The sequence below is a fragment of the Chlamydotis macqueenii genome, chromosome 12 (genome assembly GCF_036417535.1).
Source record: "Chlamydotis macqueenii isolate bChlMac1 chromosome 12, bChlMac1.mat, whole genome shotgun sequence".
Classification (NCBI taxonomy): Eukaryota; Metazoa; Chordata; class Aves; order Otidiformes; family Otididae; genus Chlamydotis; species Chlamydotis macqueenii.
The window spans coordinates 16,912,359-16,936,363 of record NC_141567.1 but is presented as its reverse complement, the minus strand read 5'-3'; the positions used below and the strand labels follow the sequence as shown (position 1 = coordinate 16,936,363).

Here is a 24,005-nt window from a genome sequence, read left to right as displayed (position 1 = left end):
TTCATCACAGCCTTTCTTCTGTATCGGCTGTCTGGCGCGCTGCTGGAAGAGTAGGACATGCTGCACAGCGGATCTCTCCAGCGTTTGAATGGGGAAGATCACTGGAAGATGCCAGGTCAAGATCAGCAGGACCTCAGTGAGGAAATGAACGCGCTTTTGGAGCATTCAGCATCATGTTTTCTTCTGCACGATGCAGACCGGTTTCTGCTCTAGTGCTGGTTTCCTCGCTTTTCCCTCTGTAGAGTTTCGGTCGTGGTGGATGCACAGAGTTAATGTCACTGGTCTGTCTAGGAACAGCAGAGTGTCAAGATCATCTCTCTGCTAGGATTAAAAAAGCCTCTGAATTAGTAATCTTCATTAAGTGGTGGTCTGCTGCAAGCCACGCCTGCAGAGAGGATGCAGACCCTGAGCAGGAGTTTAGCGAAATGTTATCTGGGAAGAGTGACTAATGCTAATGCCTGTAATATTGACTATGTTTATATTGACTACAATGTGAAATTTTGAAGTTGAAGCAGGTACAGTGCTCGGATAGAAGCAGAGTGCAAGCTCCATTAGCGGAGATGGGGGAATTCAGAGGGAAGAAAAACCTACAGGAGCTTTAATTTTCACTAAACAGAAGCGTTAATGTCGGCCGTACAACAAGCTGGGTTTCTGGAAGATTGCTCCCTTGGTCTATGAGAATTAGGAGCTTCAAAAACTGATGTTCCTGCTGCTGGTGTGTATGTGGTGGTGTATCCTCAGTGCTAGCACGATTCCCACAGCCTCACAGGGCTGAGATGTTCGATGGCCCCACGGGGAAGAGGCTTCTGGGTCAGCCTAAGGTGGCATTTTAATCCTCGTAAGAGCACACGAGCCTTGCAGCCATCTTCTGTCCTCAAGCAGCCTCTGCTTTGAGGGTTGGTTGGTCCATCTGAAGTGACAAGTGTGGTGTAGTTGCTCTGGGAAGTGAGATGCAGGACTGGGGCGCTTAACAGCTGCCACACCGCCTTCAGTGTGTGTTTGTACATATATACACGTACGCACACCCCTCATCGCAGACAGCGCGTCAAGCCTGCTGCAGCCCTTTCACTTCTTTGTGGTACGTCGCGTGAGAATTCTTTTTTAGAATGTTTCTGCTCTGGGGCTGTTGTGTTGACGTATCTGCGAACCAGCAGCTCCTGGTTGCTCCTGTAGGGAAGGAAAGCGCTTGCACCATTGAGAGGGTAAGGGGCAAACTGGCCCAGGAGATCAAAAGAAAGTGGAAGGACTGGCTGGGGTACCGGTGTTTAGAGCAGGAGGGTGTCCAAGTTGGTGAGCCGGTTATAAATAGATGCCACCAAAGCTCTGCCCAGACTTTATTCATGCAGTCAGCCATTGTCATGCAAAATCCTGGCTAGCTCTGCTCCCGGGATGGTGGTGCGTGGCCAGATTTGCCAGCGTTTCTCAGTTTAGTCCCAGGCCTATTAGCATAAACCTGTACGTTTTTACAAAGCTCAATGCCGGCTGTGCTTGAGGGGAGTAGCTCCACGTTAACCTGCCTTGCTCTGTATTTGTCAGCAGAGACCAGCTGAATGAAAAGACAACCAATGCAGGCACCCTTAGCACAATGAGCTCCTGAAACGTGCTCCTCAGGTCAGACCTACTTAGGACTTGTAACTTGTCAATAAGATCCGGTTAGCAAGCCTTCTCCTTTACTTGGGGCGAAGAGCCAGCTGTCTTCTACCTGCCAGGTCATTTGGGGACCTGATAAGGGACTGTTCTGAGAGGTTAAACTTGAAGAGCAACTTCAAAAAGAAGTGAAGTAATCTTCCTTCTTGTCCTGCCCCCTCCAAGTGAAAGGAACGACTGGTGGAGAGGGACATGGAGGGGAAACCGCTTTGTTGCACAAAGCCTGCGTCTTCAAGCCCACCTTGATCTGTTCTGAACCTCTGTCCTGCCAGTTCCCATTTGACGTGCACTGAGATATTGGTGGATGATCTTTGGGTTATGTGGTTAATGACAGACTTAGACTGTGAAGAGCTGTCCTGACTTGGTACATGAGGATTGGCTTAGTTGGTTGTTGTATCGTATTTCAGGGGGAGCTTCATTCCCTCTTGTTCATCCATGTGTCCGTGTTAGCAATGGATGTGTTTAACTGCACTGGAACTAAAAGGACTTGCTTTGGAGAGGTCTTGATGAATTAGAGGCAGAAGAGGGTGGATTTCACACTGTTCTGTGTCCATCAAACACCTTAATAGGCTTGTGAGCACCCAGTGGTTGGATGAACAGCAGATAACCTCTCAAGGACAGCAGTAACTACCAACGCATAGGAAAAAAACACTGGAATTTGCTTGCAGGAAAGAATAGGTGAGCAGTTCAGTCGAACAGAGCGAAGAATTCGTGGCGCTTCTAGAGCTGGACAGTGGCAAAATGACTGTCAGATTTGAAGTTAAATGAAGATGCATAAAGACAACTGGAGGAGAAACAGCACGGAGAGTAGTGGGAGAGCTGCTGATCAGTGCTTGCCGGCGTCCCGAGCAGGCACACGGGCTGCTAGCCGCAGTGCCTGCTAGCGCTGCTCCACCTTGCGCTCCTCGCCTTGGTGCTGGTGAGTGTGTATTAAACAGAGAGCGCTTTACTTTGGGCTTTGGAAGTGGTTTCAAAATCTGACTACACATCCTGCTTTTCGCCTCCTCCTTCCCCCTTCCTCCCACGTTTTGAAAGCATCTCTCACAGCTGCCTTGGGATGGTCTGGGAGGTTTTTTTCTGCTTTCACTGTAGGCAAGTTGGTCCAGGCTGTGTGTAGGTGATGCACCCTCCCTCAGTCTGTTGTGTTTAAACACTGCATTCAGTGAGCTTTGTATTGCTCGGGGACCTGTGTGTGCTTAAGATACCCGTGATAGCAACGCTCTGTAAGTGAGATTGAAGAAATTGTTAACTTTTAAGCAGTGGATTTTATTTCCAGCAATAACGATGTATTTTTTGTGGTGGAGCGTGATTGCACATTTCATGCAGAATGCTGAGTCTTAATTCTATCTTCTTATCTTGAGATGTCGGTAACCTAAATGAACAGACAGAAACTTGCCCTACCTGCTGCTGGTGAGCTTGGCCTCTGTGGCGGTGGCAGGGAGCGATGAATCGATCGCGTTTGTTAACTGGCCTGTTTTTGACAGGTTTCGTAGTGCTTTCCCGAGCATGAGTTCAGAATGAAGCGGCGATTGGATGAGCAGGAGTCACCCGTGTACGCGTCGCAGCAGAGACGTATCACCAGCAGCACCGAAGCTTTTCAACACCAGCACCGCGTGCTTGCCCCGGCACCTCCGGTCTATGAGGCGGTTTCGGAGACCATGCAGTCTGCCACGGGGATCCAGTACTCGGTAACTCCCAGCTACCAGGTGTGTGCGCTCGTCCCTTCGCTGCGTCTCCTGCCGTGCACCAGTCAGCACCGTGTCCTTTCAGGCTACAATTCTGTGTTCGAGACAAGGTTTTGTTTTAGTAAGCAGGGCTTCCTAAAGAAAAAAAAAACAAAATTGAACAACATTCTTGTCGTACATCTCATTTTAAGCGCTTACTTTAAGACTGCCGGCTTTGTTCGTGTTCAGAGCCACCTGAATAAATGTAGTGTCATTTGGCTTTGCTGAACGTGATTCTTTTAATGATTCTCTCAAATCATGGTCTCTGAATCCTAGAGGCAAAGGTGTGCAGGGCTTTTATTCTCCATTTTTCTTTTCTTCACTGGGAAAAGAGTTGTTCTTTGGTTGCTCTGTCGCAGATATATGATATCTTAGGTGATCTTAAGCTTAACAGGCTGTATCAGATCAGCATTTAGATTGAAGACTTTCAGGAAAATTGAAATGTTTCAGAAAACATTACCGCAGGGTCATTAGGTGGCACTCTTCCCTTTCTTGCCTCCTTTGCAAGGAGCTGTCAGCTGGGGAGGGGGAAAAAAATGTACTTTAAGAGCGCACTGGAGATACCTCCCAGGGAAAGACCAGGGAAAGACTGTTTCTGTGTTGCTTGTCTTTGCCATGTTTCTGGTGTGTTGCATCTTTTACGCTTGTGTTGCTGGTGAGCTGCCCTCCCTGTCTAGTGCCTAATTTTGTACACAGCTTCTTCCTTACTTCTGCAGAAGGGATGTTCATGCTGATTGTAGCAGCCACAGAGCTGAAGAGCCTGCAGGCAGACACTTGCAGGGACTGGAAGAGGTTGTGTTTATGCTGGCAGTCCTTCCTGGAAAGAACTTGGATGGATCAGCAAGCAAATTGTTTCTTGTTTGTGACAAGGGTTTAAGAAGTATATCCCATCTAAAAGAGGCTTGAATAGAAAACAAAGTTTGAGTAAAATGAAAAGTTTTTTTTTGTTTTAAAAGCTCTTTTAATATATTGTCCGAACTGAAGTTTTTCTACTTTAATGTATCAAGGAGGCCTGAAAAGTGCATGCCTTCTGTTCCTTCCCTGGTTTTCTAGGGGAGATCCCAAGCTGAGTTTTCCCCTGAGTCTGCTGGGGCCAGAGTGCCACACTTTGACATCCAGTACCCAAATTGAACAGCAAGAGTGGAAGCTCCTGAAGATTCATTCATTGAAATTATTGCTTGTGACATGAAGTGGGGTTTTTGAGAAGATAGAGAACCTTGACTTTATCAGACTAAAAATCCCATTTTATGCTCACTGGACAACCAGTGGGTGTGCAGGCTGGAGAGAAACATATTTGCAGAGAGGGCTCTCCTCTATTAGGAGTATAGAATGAGTGTTGTCTTGTTTTGTTTTTAGGTCTCTCTGGGTCATTGTTGAAGAAAACAAAAGACTTTTTTTGAGTAGGGTTGTTAGCACTCATGGTTAAAGATCAATCTGATTGTATTCTGCTTCCTTAAAATTTTACTTGTGTATCTGGGTCTGGGAAGACTGACCTTACTGTCTGTCCGTGCTGCGAGCGGAGGTGGCCACAAAACCGTAGCCGTACGTGATGTCCTCTTTGCCTTGCCAGGTGTCGGCCGTGCAGCAGAGCTCGGGCAGCCATGGGCCAGCGATCGCAGCCGTCCACAGCGGCCACCACCACACCGCACCGGTGCAGCCCCACGGGAGCCAGGTGGTGCAGAGCCACGCTCACCCCACCCCGCCGGCCGTGCCGGTGCAGGGGCAGCAGCAGTTCCAGAGGCTCAAGGTAACGCTGAGCATTGCTGCTTTAAGAAAACCAACCTCTGCCTAAATCCTGGGGTAACCGGGGACCTTTTTCTGTTCACTGGGTAGGGGAGGCCTCCCTGCAAAGCCAGCTAGTGACCCCTAAAAGCTTTCATGATAAGGCTTAGATGCTTCTCCTGTTGAGAGGACTATTGAATGCAGAAAGGGACTTCTTTCTGCTGAAACTTCCTAGGAGAAGATCAGGGGCAGGAAGCAAAAAGGAAGAAGTATTGATCAGAGTATTCACATGAATGGGTTAAATTGGCAAAATATTTGGTGCTTTTCTGAACACATGGCTTAATGAGGGTGGTTGTGTGGGAGTAATTTGGGAGTAAGGAAGGCTCTATTCTCGGATTATGTGTTGTAAAATCTTTAAAAAAAGAGAACTCCACCAAAAATAACCCGTTTATGTAGCAACATTTGGTTCAGCTCTAGCGGGAGGCCACGCTTAGATGAGTTGATGCCTGTTTCTTGGTCTCTTCCAAACACGGTGCAAGTCTCTTCCAGTTTTGATGGAACCCACTGCCTTGGTGGGTGAGAGGCCCTTTCCTTTTTGCTGAATGTAGAACGCTTCATTTCTGGAGATCTTTGAAAATGGTTTCAAAATGTGTATGTGGTTCTTTCTCCCGGTGAAATCAATGTCAAATCCTCCGCTGGTGCAAGATGAGGGCTGTACATGATAGTCTGTCTTCCTTTGCTGTCATTTGATTTCAGATGAAGGAGAGGTCCCGTGTGTAGCTCTTGCAGCTGATGAGCGTATGGCCCGGCTGTCGGAGGCAATAGTGACCCAGAGCTCTCGCTTTAGGTTGTGGCTGTTCTTTCAGAGCATCTGAAAATGGGGTGTTGGTACACGAACAGTTCATAAACCTCTTGCTGTTTGAGGTGTAAAACAATTTACCGCCCACAGTTGCCATTTTCAAAATCCTTATATGTTGAACTGAAATGTCTGGCTTTTTGAAAAAAGTGCAAGCGTGTACCTGGCAGACATCTACCACACTGAATATGTCATTCCCACTTTCTGCTTGTTCTTAGACTTCCATAATAATTTCCACATATGAATGCAGGAAAAATACTCAGTCTGGTTCTGTTTATGCTAGCAGTCACTTCAGTGATGGTAAATTTGGAGTATGTTGCCTTTTTTTAATCTGAGTAATTCTGCTGATCTGTGTTGCTTCTTTTTTTTTTTTCCTTTTTGTTTCTTTTTGGTACAGTTTTATCTTGTGAGCCAGGAGTGGGGAGTGAGTATCTCATATACGGTGCTAGTAGTACACTAACCAGGCTCATGATCTTTTGCTCCTTAATTCCCTGCCCATGCTCAGGGCTAACAGCTGTGTTTTCAAATAATGCGTGTTTTGCAGAACGGGAGGTGAAATAAAATCTTCTCTGCTAATACAACCTCTCTGTTCTGTCTTCAGGTGGAGGATGCGTTGTCTTATCTTGACCAGGTGAAGCTGCAGTTTGGTAGCCAGCCACAGGTCTACAATGACTTCTTGGATATTATGAAGGAATTTAAATCTCAGAGGTAACAAGCTGCATTTTGCTTCTTCCTTCCAGGTTAGAAGACTGTACGTGGGCCTGGGAGCACAGAGCAGGACCTAAGTTCTGTGCTTCTGTGTGCAGGGTAGGACACCCCTAGCAGTAGAGTAAAAGCGGTTGTGTGCTTGCTTTCCTGAGAATTAAATGCATCTCTTCATTTATACTAAATTTCTGCTTAGAGTGGGAGTTCACAAGTTCAGCGCGATAGCCGATTCGTCTGGCTGGCTGCTGTCTGCCTATTAATAACGGTCAGACTAGATCTCATAGATATAAAATGCTGTCTAAGCTAATAAAATAATTCTAATGTCGTTCTTAAGTTCAGTAATGTATTTATAGGAAGCAGTTTTGCTTCATCTCGTATGTTAGAGATGTTGAGGTAAAAATTCTAATGGAAAATTCTTGTGTGGAGCACTCAATGTGCCGCTGAAAGGGTCTTCAAGGATGGTGACACTTTGGTCTTACTTCTTCTTCAGTATTGACACTCCAGGAGTGATCAGCCGCGTATCGCAGCTATTCAAGGGCCACCCAGACTTGATCATGGGGTTCAACACCTTTTTGCCGCCTGGTTACAAGATTGAGGTGCAGACGAATGACATGGTGAACGTGACAACGCCGGGGCAGGTTCACCAGATCCCCACTCACGGCTTGCAGCCCCAGCCGCAGCCCCAGCCGCAGCATCAGTCGCAGCCTTCGGCGCAATCAACACCGACACCAGCACAGCCAGCGCCGCAGCCGCCACCTGCCAAAATCAGTAAGGTGAGAGACTTTGAATGACATACATTGGTAACGTGGGGATCCTGTTGCCTGAAACTGGTGTGGAGCTAGAGAGTGAAAAATGAACTTTCACACTGCTTTTTCGTAATATTTGTGAATTTGCATGTCGTGCTTCTGCTGGATTAGTTTCTCCTTCTCAAACTTCACGATGTGTCCTAGTTGATATGACAATAATCAAATAATCCAAATAAGCCACCTTAAGGGTTTGCAAAGGCCTTGTTGCTTTCAGTGGGGAACTGAAAGTTGCTCAGAGCAGCTGGCAAAACGTACACGTGTTATTCAGAGAGTGATCCAGCAGCCCTGGGAAAAAGGTCCCTGAAATGCATTTGACTGCCTGCTTTTGAGTATATTGTCTCAGAATAACTGATGTCCTAAGAAATTCCCTGGGAAACGGAGGCCGTGATAAAGGTATTGCTCATGCTGTGAAAGTTAGTGTGTGGTTCCAACTGCTTGGGGCAATTAGGCCTTTAGAAGAGCTTGCTTAGTCATGTGGTAGGTTCTGCATTGGTTGACATCTTGTTTTCAGATCAGACGTCTGTTATAAAGAGTGCTCTAGTTCAGCTGTCAGCTGGGTGGGTGCAGGAGTTGTTGACAAAATAAAAAATGCAGGAGTTCAGGCAAGATGACCATGATGTTGCCTTTAGGTATCGGTTTGTGTGCCTGAAACTGAGACCTTTCAATAATTTGACTCTCTGCTTTAGATATAATCCAGATGCTACTGTCCAACAGATGTATTTTGTGTGATTGAAAACAGAATAGGATAATATCAGAGGCATTCAGGGATCTTACTCTAGATAAAATATTACGTATTTCAGCCTCAAAATGCGGAAAGATTTGAGACCCTTAGGGAGGGGAAGAATCCCCAAAGTTTCAAGGGTTAATCTCTAAACTGTACAATTAGCTAACAACTGACTGGAAAAGAAAAAGAAAATAAAAGGAACATGGAGTTAAAAAGCATCAGGATTTGAAATGGGGTAATAAGATGATCTCTGGACAAACATTGGTGGGACTTGCACCCTCCTGTTCAGAAATGGCACAGAAAAACATGCTAAAAGATTTGCAGAGCTGAAAACTGCAAAGCTAAGGCATTCAGGAATTAACTTACCTGTGCCAGATTTCAAGGCTTTTCTCTGAAGAAGTAGCACATGGTCTCGTAAAGAGGTAGGTTTCTCATCACTGTGGACTAAATGGTTTTCTCCTCGTGTCACCACCCTCCTTCAAAGAGCTGAACTATTTTTGCTGAAACTTTAAAATGAACCTGAGAGACATGCTATAGATATTGAGGTGAGATTTCCTTACCAGACAGGTAAAGCTGTAGGTAAGCAAGGCAGGATCTTGTAATAGGATGCTTCTGGGCATCCTAAGACAGTTTTCTACGCTGTCAGTAGTGAACACGCCACATAATACACATTTTGAGTTATGGAAGGTGAGAGGAGTGAGTACTTCTATTTGCATTTAAAATTGTCACCTCAAAACTGCTGTTAAATTTTCCTGTGGCTGTTAGGTGTCTATTAAGAGTATTCAAAAGAATTACTGTGAGAGCCTTCTTGGCCTGCTCTTTGTCCCAGTATTGAAAGAAATTCCAGTTTTCCCTTGCAGTTGCCTTTATGCGCCCCAGAATTCTTCACTGGGGCAAAATAACTTGCAGTGATGCTATGCCTGTGCATTTTGTATCTATTAAATTTTTGAGATAGTTTGTGTCTCTTGTCAGATTTTGATCAAAAGTAATTAGCAAGGGGAAAAAAAACCTGTTAATAACAGCAGCTTGAATGGTCTGGATGTTTTGTCTTCTTGATGAAATGTAGTCTCTCCTGGCCCACTAAATATTTATTCACTCAGTTTCTTTGTATAATGGTTTTCTCCTATGTAGTCTATGTGTATTTGTGCTTCTGTTAATCCTTAAAACCCAACTCTGACTATGGCATGGTGGTACTTAATTTTAACTCTTAACAGCAGTTCCTGCTTGGTCAGCCAGCAGGAAATGTTCAGTTTATGAAGGATACTGTTAGCTGTGAAGGGATTAATTGTTCAGTAGCAGTCTAAAAAAGACCAGTCTTTCAAGGAAGTGCAGCAAAAGTTGTCCAGGGATGGTATATGGCAAGACATTGTTTGACTGGATGTGGTAGTGAGATATTTCATCCAGCTGCTGTGTGCTCTCTGATATTCCAGTTCAGAGGTGTCTCTGAATCCATATTGTTCCAGTTGGCATCAGATACAGTTATATGCTGGGTCGTTTCCTCTGGATGTGGTCCATGTATGGATCAAAAATGCCTTTATTCCAAACAGGAGGGAATCTACTAATTTCTAACGTGGCTACTTTTCTTCTTAGCCATCACAGTTGCAGGCACATACTCCTGCCAGCCAGCAAACTCCCCCAATTCCACCATATGCATCACCACGCTCGCCACCGGTCCAACCTCACACGCCTGTGACAATCTCTCTGGGAACCACACCATCCCTGCAGAACAATCAGCCCGTTGAGTTTAATCATGCTATCAACTATGTCAACAAGATCAAGAATCGGTTCCAGGGACAGCCAGACATCTACAAAGCCTTCCTGGAGATCCTCCATACGTACCAGGTGAGTGTTAACAACGCAGATTTGAGTATATCATAGGATCATAGAATCACAGAATGGTTTGGGTGGGAAGGGACCTTTAAAGCCCATCCAGTCCAACCCCCTGCAAGGAGCAGGGACACCTCCAACCAGATCAGGTTGCTCAGAGCCTCATCCAGCCTGGCCTTGAACGTTTCCAGGGATGGGGCATCCACCACCTCTCTGGGCAACCTGTTCCAGTGTTCTACCACCCTCAGTGTAAAATATTTTTTCCTAATATCTAATCTAAATCTACCTCCCTCTATTTTAAAACCATTACCCCTTCTCTTTCTTTGCCATGGGGAGCTAACTGTGTCTGTTCAAGACGTGCATTTGGGTCTTCTATTGGGTTAGGCCATTGACCAGCAAGCTAGACAGAATCCTTGCAAATTAGGAGGTTATGTAGCAGCATGAAATAATATATTTCAGTCCATCATCTTTGTTTACAAGTGTCTGAAATGCCTTTTTAAAAATCCAGTTTGGTATTTTTTCACGATTGTGGGTCAGGAAGAGAAAAGACAGCTATAGTACTATGTTAAAAGTAAGGAAATCCCTTCCTTGATCAGTGTCCTACTAGTCCAGGGCCAGTTGTGTGTTCAGTATATATTTATAGCATGATTCTTTACGTAAGATGCTGAGACCTTTGCTGTTTCATTCTTTGTATCCCTTAGTTTGTGCATCCTTTCTTCTTACACTTCTCTTTCCTGTGACAGAAAGAGCAGCGTAACGCCAAGGAGGCAGGAGGTAACTACACGCCAGCTCTGACGGAGCAGGAGGTGTATGCGCAGGTGGCTCGCCTCTTCAAGAACCAGGAGGATCTACTCTCAGAGTTCGGGCAGTTCCTGCCTGATGCCAACAGCTCTGTGGTGAGTTATCTTGGAGACAGACTGGAACCAAAGTACCTAGTGGAAAACTGTTCTGTATGTAGACAGAGTTCAGAAAAATGTGCTTTTGCTGTTTGTTTCTTGGGTTTTTTTTGGAGTGATCTTTTACTGAGTGTGGGAATGGGGTCAGGGTGATAGACTCTGTTTTCTGGCCATAACTTGTATTTTAAATACAATCCCTTTGCCTAAAAGGGTTGTTCTAAGACCACAATAACTGCGGTAAAGTACGATAGAGCTAGGAGGAGCAGGCATATTTTTTTGCCTGGATGCATGGAACTCAGCTCTAATGGTCTTATGGGTTTGTCTCTAAATAAGCTGTTAAGTAAGACAACTGCAGAGAAAGTGGAATCGGTAAGAAATGATCACGGTGGCACGGTGAAGAAGCCACAGCTCAACAACAAACAGCAAAGACCCAACCAGAATGGCTGTCAGATCCGACGGCACTCGGGAACTGGAGCAACCCCTCCGGTGAAGGTAAGAGCGTGTGCTGCTCGTTCGGCAGCCCTGTTTTTCCCAGGAGGCGGTGGCAGAGCAGCTTGAGAAAGTGGAAACTAATGCTTCCCTTTAAAGGAAGCTTTAAAAAGTCGTTGTTTCTAAGCACAAGGCTTTGCCTCTGATTTTCACAAACTGGTGGTGTTATCTGTACCTGAGGGCGGTAATAGGTACTTTCCGCACTTCGTTAGGATGCTGCAGAAAGCGTGGGGGCAGTTTTATTGGTGAATGAAGCAGTGTTTGGTGATGAGGGGGAGATGGGGGGTGTGGAGGCAAAAATCTCAGTAAAGTCACAATATAATTTTGTTCAAAATTTGTAGTGGGAAGATAAGCTGAGGGAAAGACGAAGGTGTGCCCAGAGCTTTATTGTAGTAGAACTCGGAGCAGATGCAGTGGGATTGTTTGCTCACCTTTCCTGTGACAAACCTTAAAATACAATGATGAATGATTATTCACTTAGCAGAGTTTGCCCTTTTCAAATTACGCACTTTTTGAGAGAGCGAGGCTTTGCAGTGTAATAAAAAATGGTCTCCTGGCCAGGTGGGTTAGCGTTTGTGCTTTAGGGACAAGTTTGCCTGCATTATTCAATGGTGATGTATCTTGCTTTGTGATGAAAAGCATTAGCAGGCATAATTGTGTCATTTAAATCTAGTGACTTACTTCCCCTTCTGCCCTTTCTCCTTCCCTTCAAATAAAGGGCAGCAAAATGAAACACATTTTGGGGGCAGCTTTTGGCCTTTCTGAGGATGTGGAGTGCAGTGCTGGTATGGGGAAAATGAAGGATCTTGCAATGGAACACAAGAGAGAAAAATAAATATAATAATTTTAGGGAAGTATGAGACTTAACTGGGTGAGTGATAGGAAAAAAAAATGGATATATTTTGGTAATTTTGCAAGCTAGTTAGAAAAATGAGATATACTACAACCAGTGACTGTTTCAATCAACTAGTTCCGTAAAAGGATGCAACAGTATATTAAAAATATTTGTTCTGTGCTACTGATTAACCTTTAATAGATAAACTTGTGACGCACATCTTTCCAAAAAAGTCACCTTTCTTTTATTGAAAGCAAATGGTGGGGTCAGGAAGCTGAAACTCTTGTGTGACAGATAATCAAAATATGACAACTATGCTGAACAGACCTTTTTTTTTTTTTTTTTTTTTTTTTTCCTTGCCTTTCTTTTTTTTTGTTAACAGAAGAAGCCGAAGCTGCTTGGCTTAAAAGACCAGTCTTTGGCAGAAGCCAGCAAACATGGTGTGGGGACAGAATCTCTCTTCTTTGAGAAGGTGAGAAGTGAGATTCAGAGAAAGCCGTCTTGCGTCGTTGATTTATGTTCTTAGTGTGTATACCTCTGGATTTTTATCACAGTGAACTATGTGATAGATACACCACCCCAATAATATTTGTCAGCTTGACTTCGGATGTACTGTGCGACCTCTAAGTCAGACCCATTGAATTTTTTAAAAGACTGGTGATCTTTTTTATGGGGATATTTGTATCTTTTCCCTAAGGGTCATTCTCCAGCTTTTTGCTTGCTGCTGATACAGTTTATTTGCAGGAATGGGAATTTTCTCCTGTAATGCACACTCCTTATTTTTTTTTTTTTTTCACCTTTATGAAGGCCCCATACAACCGGTGATGCGCGTGGCGTGTCCTGCTGGGTTGGCACAGCTTGCTGTACCCATCCACAACCAGCTGCCTGCAGTGTGGGAGCTCAGTTTACACAGCAGCTGATTCATGTAGACATTGGGTTGTTTTGTTTTTTTTTTCCCAGAGAGATGAATCTAATTAATTGCACAGTTGTTACCTGTTGCTGGTTTACTGCACAGAACAAATGAAGGATATGTGGGATGTTTCCCAGTGGTACCCTGGTGTCTTCCCTAAGATGTCCATACATTTCCTCATGGCTCAAAGGGGAGTATACACTGAATGTAAACAAGCCTTTTGAGTAATATTCATGTGTTGATGAAAGTCTTGGTTGCTCCCTGATGATGTGGTGTGTTTTGCAGCGTGCTGTAGACCAGCTAATGGTAACTAGGAACCCATCGATGCTCGGAGGATGTGTAGGAGTTAATGTGAGAAAACCTAGAAATCCCTGCTGTAGAATTAGAATGGGAATGATGAATATCTTAATGAGGATAGATCTCTGTCTGATGCATAGATGCTAACTGTTCTCACGGGAAAGGTAATGGTGTGGGGATGAATCGTTTGGTTTCCTTGTAGTGCGAAGATAAGGATTACGGAAGCTGGTTTATCTGCGATAACCCAAGCTGTAATGCAGGTGAAGGCTGGAGTGGTGTTACCCAGGGCACAAATATCTTATCACTGCTCCCTGCTGGCAATGTTCTCCAGTGTTTAAGGGCAACCCAGAGAGGGTTGTGGTGCTGCAGTTACGACTGATGTTGTCCATGATTCCAGCATTTTATAATCCAGCTGTTAGGGAGTTCTATGAGGGATTTCATTCTTTGCTTGGAACCTCTTTCTTCAGGGTAATGCACTGGGTGCTGGTGTTGCAGGGCATACCCAGCACGGAGATGGCTTACGTTGGTATCTGTCTGGCTGGCCCTGTGTACAGGGCAAGTTACCCTCTCTTCAACTCACTTAAGGATTTGTGTTCTCATTCCATGTGTAATTTCCATGCATCAATGGGAAGCACAGTGTTGAATCCAGGTCTCCTGGACAGCGATAGCATACACAGCTTAATCTCACCCTGACAGTAACTGTTTTCCTCTTTTCTTCTCTCTATAAGGTCCGCAAAGCTCTGCGTAGCACAGAAGCATACGAAAACTTCCTTCGCTGCCTGGTTATTTTCAACCAGGAGGTGATCTCCCGGGCTGAACTTGTGCAGCTCGTTTCTCCATTCCTAGGGTAAGTGGAGGCCATTTCCTTACATGAGGAGTTTAATCCACTTGCTCTGTTTCTGTCGCAAAGCCAGGAAAGAAACGCTAACCTTTGTAGTCGTTCAGGGGAATGCGTCTCATGTGGTTGCGTGGCACAGAGGAGGAGGAACGCCGCTCTGGGAGCCAGGGCGTGGTTTCTGAGCCACAGAGTACATCTGAGGTGGAGTCCCCCTGTGCTGCCCGCTTCCTCTGCTGTTGGTTGGCTCAACTTTTATCTAGATAGCCCACCACTGCTTAATTGTCTGTCCACTAAGTGACTGCATGAGTTGCTTGCTTCTAAGGCAGTGCATTCTCTGACATCTCCTGTTCCCTCCAGCTCAGCCTGAGCATCACGAATGTGTGTGGTGAGGTGCCGCGTGCTGCTGTATGGGCAGGAAGATGTTAGTAACTCTTGGAAGCCCTTCAGTGACTAATACTGTGCAGGTGCCGTGTGCTTTAGGCTTTCAGACTTTTCTTCTATTGGAGCAGGAAAGAAGCACCCTGCTTCAGTTTTCCTTCCAGCTTCACCCTCTTCTGCACTGCCCTCTTCTATTGCTTATCTGAGAGGAGGTAAGAGAGGGATTCCTAGCTACATCTTGGCAGGAAAGCAGCATTTAAGAGCAGTGCTGGTACTTCTTGTTTTGTTTCTTCCTTTTTCAGAAGAGCAAGCAGAATTATTTAGCAGCCTATTATACGCTCTCTTGCTCTGGAATCACAGATTATTTCATCTGAGAAAATATTGACTGTCTAATTACATAGGAAATGTCCCCTAAAAAAAGAGTGCTGATATAAACTCACAAAAATCTCCAAAAAGCAGCTGAATTCTGTTGTGAAGACAAAAATGATAAGGAGTACTATAGTCTAAATAGGAATTATGGCTTCCATAATTGCCAGTAGTGTACAGAACAACTCTGTATTAATCAGCCAAAACCAACCGATATCCTCTCATCAACTTTGGGCAGCAAGATTAATGTTCCTTCTTCCTGCAAATCGATTTCCTGGTTCCAAGGGAGAAGGCAATAGCGATGTAAATTGGGTTCAGGACCCCATTACACTTGCTATTGTGCAAAAGAAACTGCCCCAAGGAGCTTCCACTCTCTGTAGCGTTAGCCAGGCACCAGCAGGATGCTACCTGTAGCTAGGAAAAGTGAAATATTTGACAAAAAAATTCTGTCTTTCTCCCATCTACCGTCTGTGCTCCTAGGTATAAGGGTGGATATCTTTGGGATAGTACTGGGAAAAGTATAATACTGTTCTCTTGTTTTGGAGTTGGACCTTATCTTCTGCCATGTAATGAAAAAGCAATAAATGAGCAGTGATTCAATTAGCCTCAGTAACAAGTTCAATTCCTCATATTGCTGGAGCTTTGCATGAGATAAGGGGAGTTGGACAGATGCAGTATTTTAGACTAATAAATTATTCAGAAAACTTCTCTCTACAAGCAGGCAAACTTAGGCCCGGCAGGCAAAGGCTTCTTCATAGTCTGCGCTGGTCTGTGTAGGCTGGGGAGGCAGCGCTGGTTGAAGCAATTGCTCAGCACTGAAAGCTTTTGCCATGTAGTTACAGAATCGCTTTTCAGTTTCTTCTCACTGCTTTTGAAAAGGAAGGATCTGTTTTAAGGTTAAGAACATTGACAAACAACTGGGGATCTGGCCTGGGCTCACTGCTGGGATAATTTGGGAGACCCGGATGTGACCCTGGTGCCCCTGCAGTGAAAGCTTTGGCTGCTCTTCTTTGCTTGTCACTTGTCTCGCGGGGACTGTACCCACGAGGCGCGTGGAGGATACATCAGTGCGTGTCTCTGTATGCCTGGCAATGGGAGGAGGTAATCCTAAAGCATCTTAGTTACACTGAGAGAGCAATCCACCACCTGATCGATAAACAGGTACTCGCTTCCCATTTGGTTAGGTTTTGTGCAAGTGGGATTGAGCAGAGAGGGTCCTCTCTCACCAGGCTGAGGGAGACCACCAGTTCAGATGGTCTTCTTGGACGCAGTCTGCCTGTAGCAATCCGTTGTAGCCTTAGCATTGCGGCTCAGCGCTGTTTGATTTCTACTTGGCTAGTTTTTCACTTCATTAATTTTATTTTTAGGAAATTCCCAGAATTGTTCACTTGGTTTAAAAACTTTCTGGGGTATAAGGAGTCTGTTCACATGGAGACGTATCCAAAGGAACGGGCTACTGAGGGGATTGCCATGGAGATAGACTATGCCTCCTGTAAAAGACTGGGCTCCAGCTACCGAGCCTTACCCAAGAGCTACCAGCAACCCAAGTGCACGGGGCGGACTCCGCTGTGTAAAGAGGTAAGATGCTCTTGGATGGGAATTGCATGACGGAGCAAGGCTATTCCCGGCTTTCTCGGAGGGGCGGAGCAAGGACAAGTGGAGAACAGAAGAGTAGGATGGGGATGTGCTGTCCTGAAAAGGTTCCTGGGGGTGTCAGGGCACGTCTGCTCTCGTACAGCTGAGTTGTGCTGCTCGCTGCGCCCCAGAACTGGCGCTGGGTGTGGAGCTGGGGCTTAGCTGCCTGCTTAGCATGGATCCAGCACTGAGCCGTGCTGCTCCTGCACCCAGGCGTGTGCGGGAACACCGTCCTGGCTGGGGATCATCGCAGGACATGTCAGAGCCTGAGGTGAGCACGCCCAGAGCTGTTCCTAGTGGCGAGTGAACACTTGGCACTCCTGCAAGCATCTAGGTAGTGTCCAGAAACTATTGCACAGGGTGAGGCGTCTGACTAGGAATGGGTTATTCCAGAAGCTGGCTGGGAGATGCGATGCCCACGTGGCTTTGATGGCTGGCATCGGCTTTTCTCCAGTGGCGCGTGTGAAAGGGTGTTGCGTAAAGCATTCAGGAGCAGCTGGGAAAAAACCCACCAAATAGCTGTGATGTTTAACTACTTAAATAAAATGTAGGGACGTTCGATATGTGTGACATTTTACAGAGTATAACGTGTGAAAAGAACGTCAAGATTACAAACTTAAACACTCTAAGTAGGAAATGAGAGAACTAATTTTCTGTATGGTCTTAGTGTGATCTCAGGGATCTTTTACAAGGTAGTATGTAATTTAAGATTATTGCTACCTTTTTACACAAATTCCCACTACCTTTTTACCCAAATTCCCACTTAGTCTGCTTTCAGGGTTGTCTCTAGTCCAACCGTAAAAGAAAATCACATTTTCTGTAGACAGATTCTCCCACATATCCCTCACATGCTTCTTTCTTTCTACCTGAAATGCTAAGATGACCTCCTGTCTTTAGAAATGGTGTGTTGCTTTGGGAAATGGGCTCCCTACAGGGATCCAGCCTTCTTGGTCAAGAGTCAAAGCTGGCCTCCCAACAAAGTCCTGCAGAATCAGATGCACTCGTTGAGTCCTTTAATGTGTTGTAATGACCTTTTGATCAAAGTGGGAATGGTACTGGCTGATCCTGTTCCTTCACTGGTGTTGAAGGTACTGTTTTGGAGGTGAGTGAGCAGTACTTGCTGAAGGCCAGTTAATAAACGTGCTGCTTGAGAACATTCACTGGAGGACGGGAGAGTCCCAGAAATCCCTTTCCTGGGTGACTGCAGTCAGCAGCGGCACCCACAACAAATAGTGAGGAGATTGCCGTTTGGGAACATCACATTTTTTGTGTCCTTGTGCTCCTTGAGAGATGAAGAGGACAAATGTGGGTGACCAAAGTCACACAGTTGGCAGTGGTGATGGGTGTTCAGCTGAAGTGGTGGCAGAATAGTGAAAACACAATTGCAAGTTTTTAATCTAAGTCCTGACATGTGTCTCAAAAATGTCTTGTGTGATGCAGTTACAAACTTTTTCCTGTGAGAATCTAATGACTCAGTTGTTCAGGCTTCAGGTTTATGAAAACTGAGCTTCGCTTTCAAGACTGCCTGCCAAAATCCTCGCTTCTTTGCCTTTGGCTTCTTTGAGGTTTTTTTGAATGTTCAGTTCCTGTTTTGGAGGTGGTGAAAGCTGCAGGTGCTCAGCTGCTTTGTCAGGATAGGTGTTGCTGGGGTATGGATTTATATTCCCAATTAGCCTTACTTGGAGGGAGGAACCACGTACTGTCTAACAGTCATGTCTGACGTGATGACCACCCAGGGTTGTCGGTGGTGAATCACACATGATGAACCAGCTGGTTGCAGTTGACTAATCCAAAGTAATGGAAAAGCTCTTTTCACCTTTCTTTTTCTCTTCCCTTGCAAGTTTTTTTCTCACAGCTCCAGCTAATGAATTTTTCAGACTGCCTGGATGTTTTGGTTCTGGCTGTTTGGGGTTTCCCCCTGAGTCCTGGGCTTTGGAAGGGGTACACAATTTTTGCAACTAGGGAATTACAGCCTTGCATCAGAAGACTGGGCTCAGAGCTGGGCAAGTGTGACTCCCTTGAAGGCTGACCATGACTCTTGTCTCCCCTTGTCTCCCTCAAAGGTTTTGAATGACACCTGGGTCTCCTTCCCGTCCTGGTCCGAAGACTCCACATTCGTGAGCTCCAAGAAGACGCAATACGAAGAGCACATCTACAGGTGTGAGGATGAGCGTTTTGAGGTAAACTGTTTTTCCTTGATTCATGTCTCGGAAAGCTTGGGGTGCTGTGAACAGTTAACGATCTTGATATAATTATACCTTTAATACTGCTGCTCAGAATCTGTTTTTATTGTGTATCTGTCACTTGTTTTTTCCATAAAAGCTTGTGTTCCCTCAATGCAAGAAGCAGCAGCTGCATAACCACCTCTTGCTCCAGGCTACCACCTCTGGCCCTCACTTTTTGTGCAGAGCTCTTCGTTCACACCACTGCAGATGAAGTTCTTCAATGGCCAGCGTAGAATAAATGCATCTTTTCTGTTCTTACTCCCCACATAGCACATGAGAACATGCATTCCCCTGTAATAATCTAAAAAGCGGTACATTCAGGATGATAAATGATTGACGTCTTGACTTGAAATGGAAGTTAGCTTGGCAATTACCTGAATACACTCAGATTCAGCACGTCCTTTTGTAGAGTAACTGTCAATTGTGTTCTATTCCCAGGTGGAAAATGTAATTTCCTAATAGTATCATTCTGGTAGCCTTTAAATTCTTATGCATTATTATCTAGGTAGCAGATAAAATATAATTGGATTATTTCAGAGCAGTTGAACATGGAAACCACTGCTTGAGAACATCTTGTTAAACATGCACAGCTTCTTGTTTCGTGTCACTTAAATGTTAGCCTCTGTGAAGTATCATGTTTTATCTGTTCAACGATGGCTAATGCACTGTTCTCTTCAGCTGGATGTTGTCTTGGAGACCAACCTGGCAACCATCCGCGTCCTTGAGGCAATCCAAAAGAAACTCTCGCGCTTGTCTGCCGAGGAGCAGGCCAAATTCCGGCTGGACAACACTCTGGGTGGCACTTCGGAGGTGATCCACCGCAAGGCTCTCCAGAGGATATATGCGGACAAAGCAGCTGACATCATTGATGGACTTCGGAAGAATCCATCTGTGGCTGTTCCCATTGTACTGAAAAGGTACTGACTGCTCCAGCACCCTGCCTGGGGACTCTGCCGAAAGATAACACACCATACATGATCCAGATTTATGTAAAAGTCACTAATTTCTGCCCCTAAAGGCTGTGACCTCCCCAGGGCTGTAATTTAAGAAGTGCATTTTATGTTCTGGTCAGTTGCCATGTTTCACAATAATCACCTAGAGAGAGGGAATTGCCCTTCTGAAACAAAAACCTTACCAGCTCCGCTGGAGGGATGTAGAGCTTTTGTTGTCTTCTCTTATACCTTGTTTCTTCCTCGGTGTCAGCATTGTGTGTAAGATGAGGAAACTCTATTGTGTGCATTGATCCAGGGCTACATTTGATCCCTTTGCAAATCCCACGGCTGTGTGTGACCGTGGGCTCAGATTGTGGTGGCTGTGTTACCCTCAGATTCTCAGTCTGATTTCTGTTGTCAGCCTCCTCTTCCTTGGTCAAGAAAAGGGAGTGGATGCTGCAGCTCCTTAGGGAAGACTGAGAAAATGGGGAAGCAGGAGATATTCTTCCCCAGACACTTCCTATCTCTGTGGGACTGTCACTTCTGTGTCTCAGGGCTCTGAGAGCTGGGGGTGACAGCCTTACCCAGGATACCTGCAAGGTCACGGCTTCCCCACCCTGCTGTAAGGACACTCTTCCTGTGAACCAGGTCTTGGGCTGCACCGGGTGCTTTTCTTGAGATCCTGAGTCAAGTTTAGGAGTCCATTCCTGGGAAGCTCAGGTTGCCGTAAGGTGATAACTTTGTTAATCATCCAAACTAAGCTGCCTCTTTTCAGCAGCTGGAGCTACACAACTTTCTGGGGATTTCTGGGAGGACTGGGCCAGTTCTTGTGGTTCTCCCATCCCTTCAGCCCCTCTCCCTGCTGCAGGCAGTGGGGCTAGAGAGGATGCCAAACCTTCTAACTACCCTGGTATGCTGTGGGAGGAAGCACAAGCTTTCAAGCTGCTTTGTTCCTGAGCTACATTATTTAGGCATGAGGGAGGTCCAGAGAGGTTTATTCAGAAGGGCATGTGCAGGGTGCCCCTCCTGTAAAGCTCAGTTCTGTGGGATGGCTTTCATTTATGCCCATTTCATAAGGAGTTCAGCTCTTCTCAGTGCTGGCCAGGAACCACAGGCCTAGGTTTTCCTTATATGGTCAGAGTGGGACCTTTATGTCTCTTAGCTCACCTTTGTTTTCTTGATCCAAGGTTAAAGATGAAAGAGGAAGAGTGGCGAGAAGCCCAGAGAGGATTTAATAAAGTCTGGCGAGAGCAGAATGAGAAGTATTACCTGAAATCATTGGACCACCAGGGCATCAACTTCAAGCAGAATGATACCAAGGTCCTGAGGTCAAAAAGTCTCCTCAATGAGATTGAAAGCATCTATGATGAGGTAAGATGGTCACCAATAATTTCCTTCCCTCAAGCTTATGTACTTTGCAAGTGCGGTTTCAGTTCCTGTTGCTCACCGCTCAATGAGAGAGGAAGTCTGCACCACTGGCAGAGCTTTCTGAAAGGCTCTTGGGTGGAGAGAGGTGTTTTTCAGACTAAGTTTTGTGCTGCGTTTCTCATTTGTAGAGGCAAGAGCAGGCTTCAGAAGACAATGCTGGAGTCCCTACAGGCCCACATCTATCACTAGCCTATGAAGACAAGCAGATCCTGGAAGATGCTGCCTCTCTCATCATCCACCATGTGAAGCGGCAGACGGGAATCCAGAAAGAGGACAAGTACAAAATCAAGCAGATCATGTATCACTTCATTCCAGACCTGCTCTTTGCTCAGCGAGGTGAACTCTCGGATGTGGAAGAGGAGGAAGAGGAGGAAATGGATGTGGACGAAGCTACGGGGGCTGCAAAAAAGCACAACGGTGTTGGGGGCAGTCCTCCCAAAACCAAGCTGATGTTCAACAACACGACAGCCCAGAAGCTGCGGGGCATGGATGAGGTCTACAACCTCTTCTACGTGAACAGCAACTGGTACATATTCATGCGGCTGCATCAGATCCTGTGCTTGCGGCTGCTGAGGATCTGCACCCAGGCCGAGCGGCAGATCGAAGAGGAGACGCGGGAAAGGGAGTGGGAGAGGGAAGTGCTGGGCATAAAGCGAGACAAGAGTGACAGTCCTGCCATCCAGCTGCGACTGAAGGAGCCCAGTGAGTGACTTCTGGTGGGAGGCTGGGGAGGAAAGGCGCTTCTATTTGTAGCAGGTTGGCAGGGCTTACTTGGTGTCTTCAGGCATGTTACAGCAGTGACCCTTTCAGATGAGGGGGAACTCTTTTTTTTTTTTTTTTTTTTTTTTTTTTTCTTAATTATCACAGCAGTACATTGAGGGAGGAGATAGGAAGGTGTGGGATATGTTGGGACTTAAATAGCACAGTGGTAATATGCAGCAGTTACTTTGTAAAAGCTTTCATTTTACACTTGCGTATCTAAAGTATCCTTGAGTTCCCTAACTCAAAGCTTTTTAAAAAGCCTTTCAGAAATAAAGACCTCATGGAGGAGGCTAGAACTAGAAAGCAAGAGATTATGAAAGTACCCATGGCCTTAAAAGGGCTCATTTATAAATGTCTATAAAAGATAAGCTTAAGTCTATTCCAGTAACTCTTCAGCTTAACTGGGTAGTCTGAGGACCAAAACTCAAAGCAACTCTTCCTGGGGCTGGTGTTTTCATCTCTCCCATTGTCTCTTGCTGCAGTGGACATCGATGTTGAGGATTATTACCCGGCCTTCCTGGACATGGTGCGCAATCTCCTGGACGGGAACATGGACTCGTCGCAGTACGAAGACTCCTTGCGCGAAATGTTCACCATTCACGCCTACATCGCCTTTACCATGGACAAGCTGATCCAGAGCATCGTTCGACAGGTGACTGCCAGCAGAGGCTAGAGGGTGGATGGTCCAGGGTGGAGAAAGTAGCTGTGTTGTTTGCTGTGGTGAGAGCCCTCGCGCACATTGGAGAGGGAGTGTTGTTACCTAAATGGGAAATTTCAGGAGTAAGCAGGTAAATTCTGAGTGTTTTTTAACCCAGCTCTAACACTGATGTAAAGTGACATGATAAAAGGTAATTTCTGATTTATTTAGATTATTGAGACTATCCTCTCCATGTGTGTAGGCTTCTCCCTTTGTTTTCCAGAAGTTTTAAGATAGAAGTATCCAACTTTAAAACGTTTCCGGAGCTAATCCTCCTTTAACTTTGAAAAAGAATTAAATTATGTTTAAGGAACATCTTTCCTTTTCACCAGTGCTGTAGGAGCAGTGCCTGCCTTTTCTAAAAAGCTTTGTCTCTTTTATCTGGCTGTTTGAGTAGCTGTAACAGGCTGTTAAACTCTAGTCCTTTTATTGGGCTGGTAGGAAGAATGTGTGACCAAGGGAAAAATTCTTCATGTGCCTTTTTGTAGCGTAAAGAACAAAAACAGACACGAGGGGCTGGAAGTGGCCTTTCCTCTTTCAGAAGGGTAGAGCTGCTTTTCAGAAGCCCTTTACTTCAGTCCAGAGATTAACTGAATTCAAAAGACAGTTGAGAGACTTTTTTGATTTTTAAACTTGTACAAAATAAGGATTTGATACGCAATCTCCCACCCCTCTCCTCAGAGGCAGTGGCAGCCCCTTGCTGAGGCGGGGATATCCTATGTCACGATGCTGTGTCCCTTTCTCCCTTGCTGCTGATCAGGATGTGCCCTGCCTGTAGTTTTTTCTCTGAGTAGCTGTACTTTGCCACCTGCTGTTTTTTTTTTAAAGATACTGTGGTTTTTTTACACAGCAGCAGAGATTATCTGCAACTGGAAGAAGTTACTAAAAATAGCCTTAAGTAGCCTTAAACTCATGCTTTTTCAGCCTTTTTTTTTTTTTTTCTTTGCTTGGGCTTAAACCCATGGTTACATCTTTGTTTCTCTCCTGTGCTGATGGGCATGTAGCAGACTCCCTGACGTTCCTCGTGTTCTTCCTTTTCACAGCTGCAGCACATAGTGAGCGATGAGATCTGCGTGCAGGTAACGGACCTCTACCTGTCGGAGAACAACAATGGAGCAACAGGAGGTCTGCTCGCTTCCCAGTCTTCTCGTACTCTTCTGGAGGCCGCGTACCAGCGCAAAGCTGAGCAGCTCATGTCAGAGGAGAACTGTTTCAAGGTAAAACTGGGCTGCAAACCACGGTAGATGCCTCTTAAGAAGGGAGAGGCACCAGTCCTTTAAGAAAGGAGCCTTGTTTAGGCACCTAA

At 45.5% G+C, this 24,005-nt stretch overlaps 1 protein-coding gene across 5 annotated transcripts in view; it reads left to right on the top strand.

Moving 5' to 3' along the window:
* The window catches only part of SIN3A (SIN3 transcription regulator family member A), a 35,710-nt gene that overhangs the window by 5,945 nt on the left and 5,760 nt on the right, over nt 1–24,005 (top strand). For 4 of the 5 annotated variants that reach the window (XM_086757723.1, XM_086757721.1, XM_086757724.1 and 1 more), the window contains exons 2-17: nt 3,132–3,353; nt 4,942–5,118; nt 6,551–6,657; nt 7,145–7,427; nt 9,775–10,026; nt 10,755–10,907; nt 11,241–11,399; nt 12,614–12,703; nt 14,167–14,285; nt 16,388–16,598; nt 18,719–18,835; nt 19,559–19,797; nt 21,000–21,183; nt 21,369–21,942; nt 22,485–22,654; nt 23,743–23,916. In XM_086757723.1, coding sequence (XP_086613849.1) covers nt 3,165–3,353; nt 4,942–5,118; nt 6,551–6,657; nt 7,145–7,427; nt 9,775–10,026; nt 10,755–10,907; nt 11,241–11,399; nt 12,614–12,703; nt 14,167–14,285; nt 16,388–16,598; nt 18,719–18,835; nt 19,559–19,797; nt 21,000–21,183; nt 21,369–21,942; nt 22,485–22,654; nt 23,743–23,916 — 3,198 coding nt within the window. In that variant the 5' untranslated portion in view covers nt 3,132–3,164. The remainder of the gene's footprint in view (nt 1–3,131; nt 3,354–4,941; nt 5,119–6,550; nt 6,658–7,144; nt 7,428–9,774; nt 10,027–10,754; nt 10,908–11,240; nt 11,400–12,613; nt 12,704–14,166; nt 14,286–16,387; nt 16,599–18,718; nt 18,836–19,558; nt 19,798–20,999; nt 21,184–21,368; nt 21,943–22,484; nt 22,655–23,742; nt 23,917–24,005) is intronic. The other variant, XM_086757725.1, reaches the window with a different exon arrangement.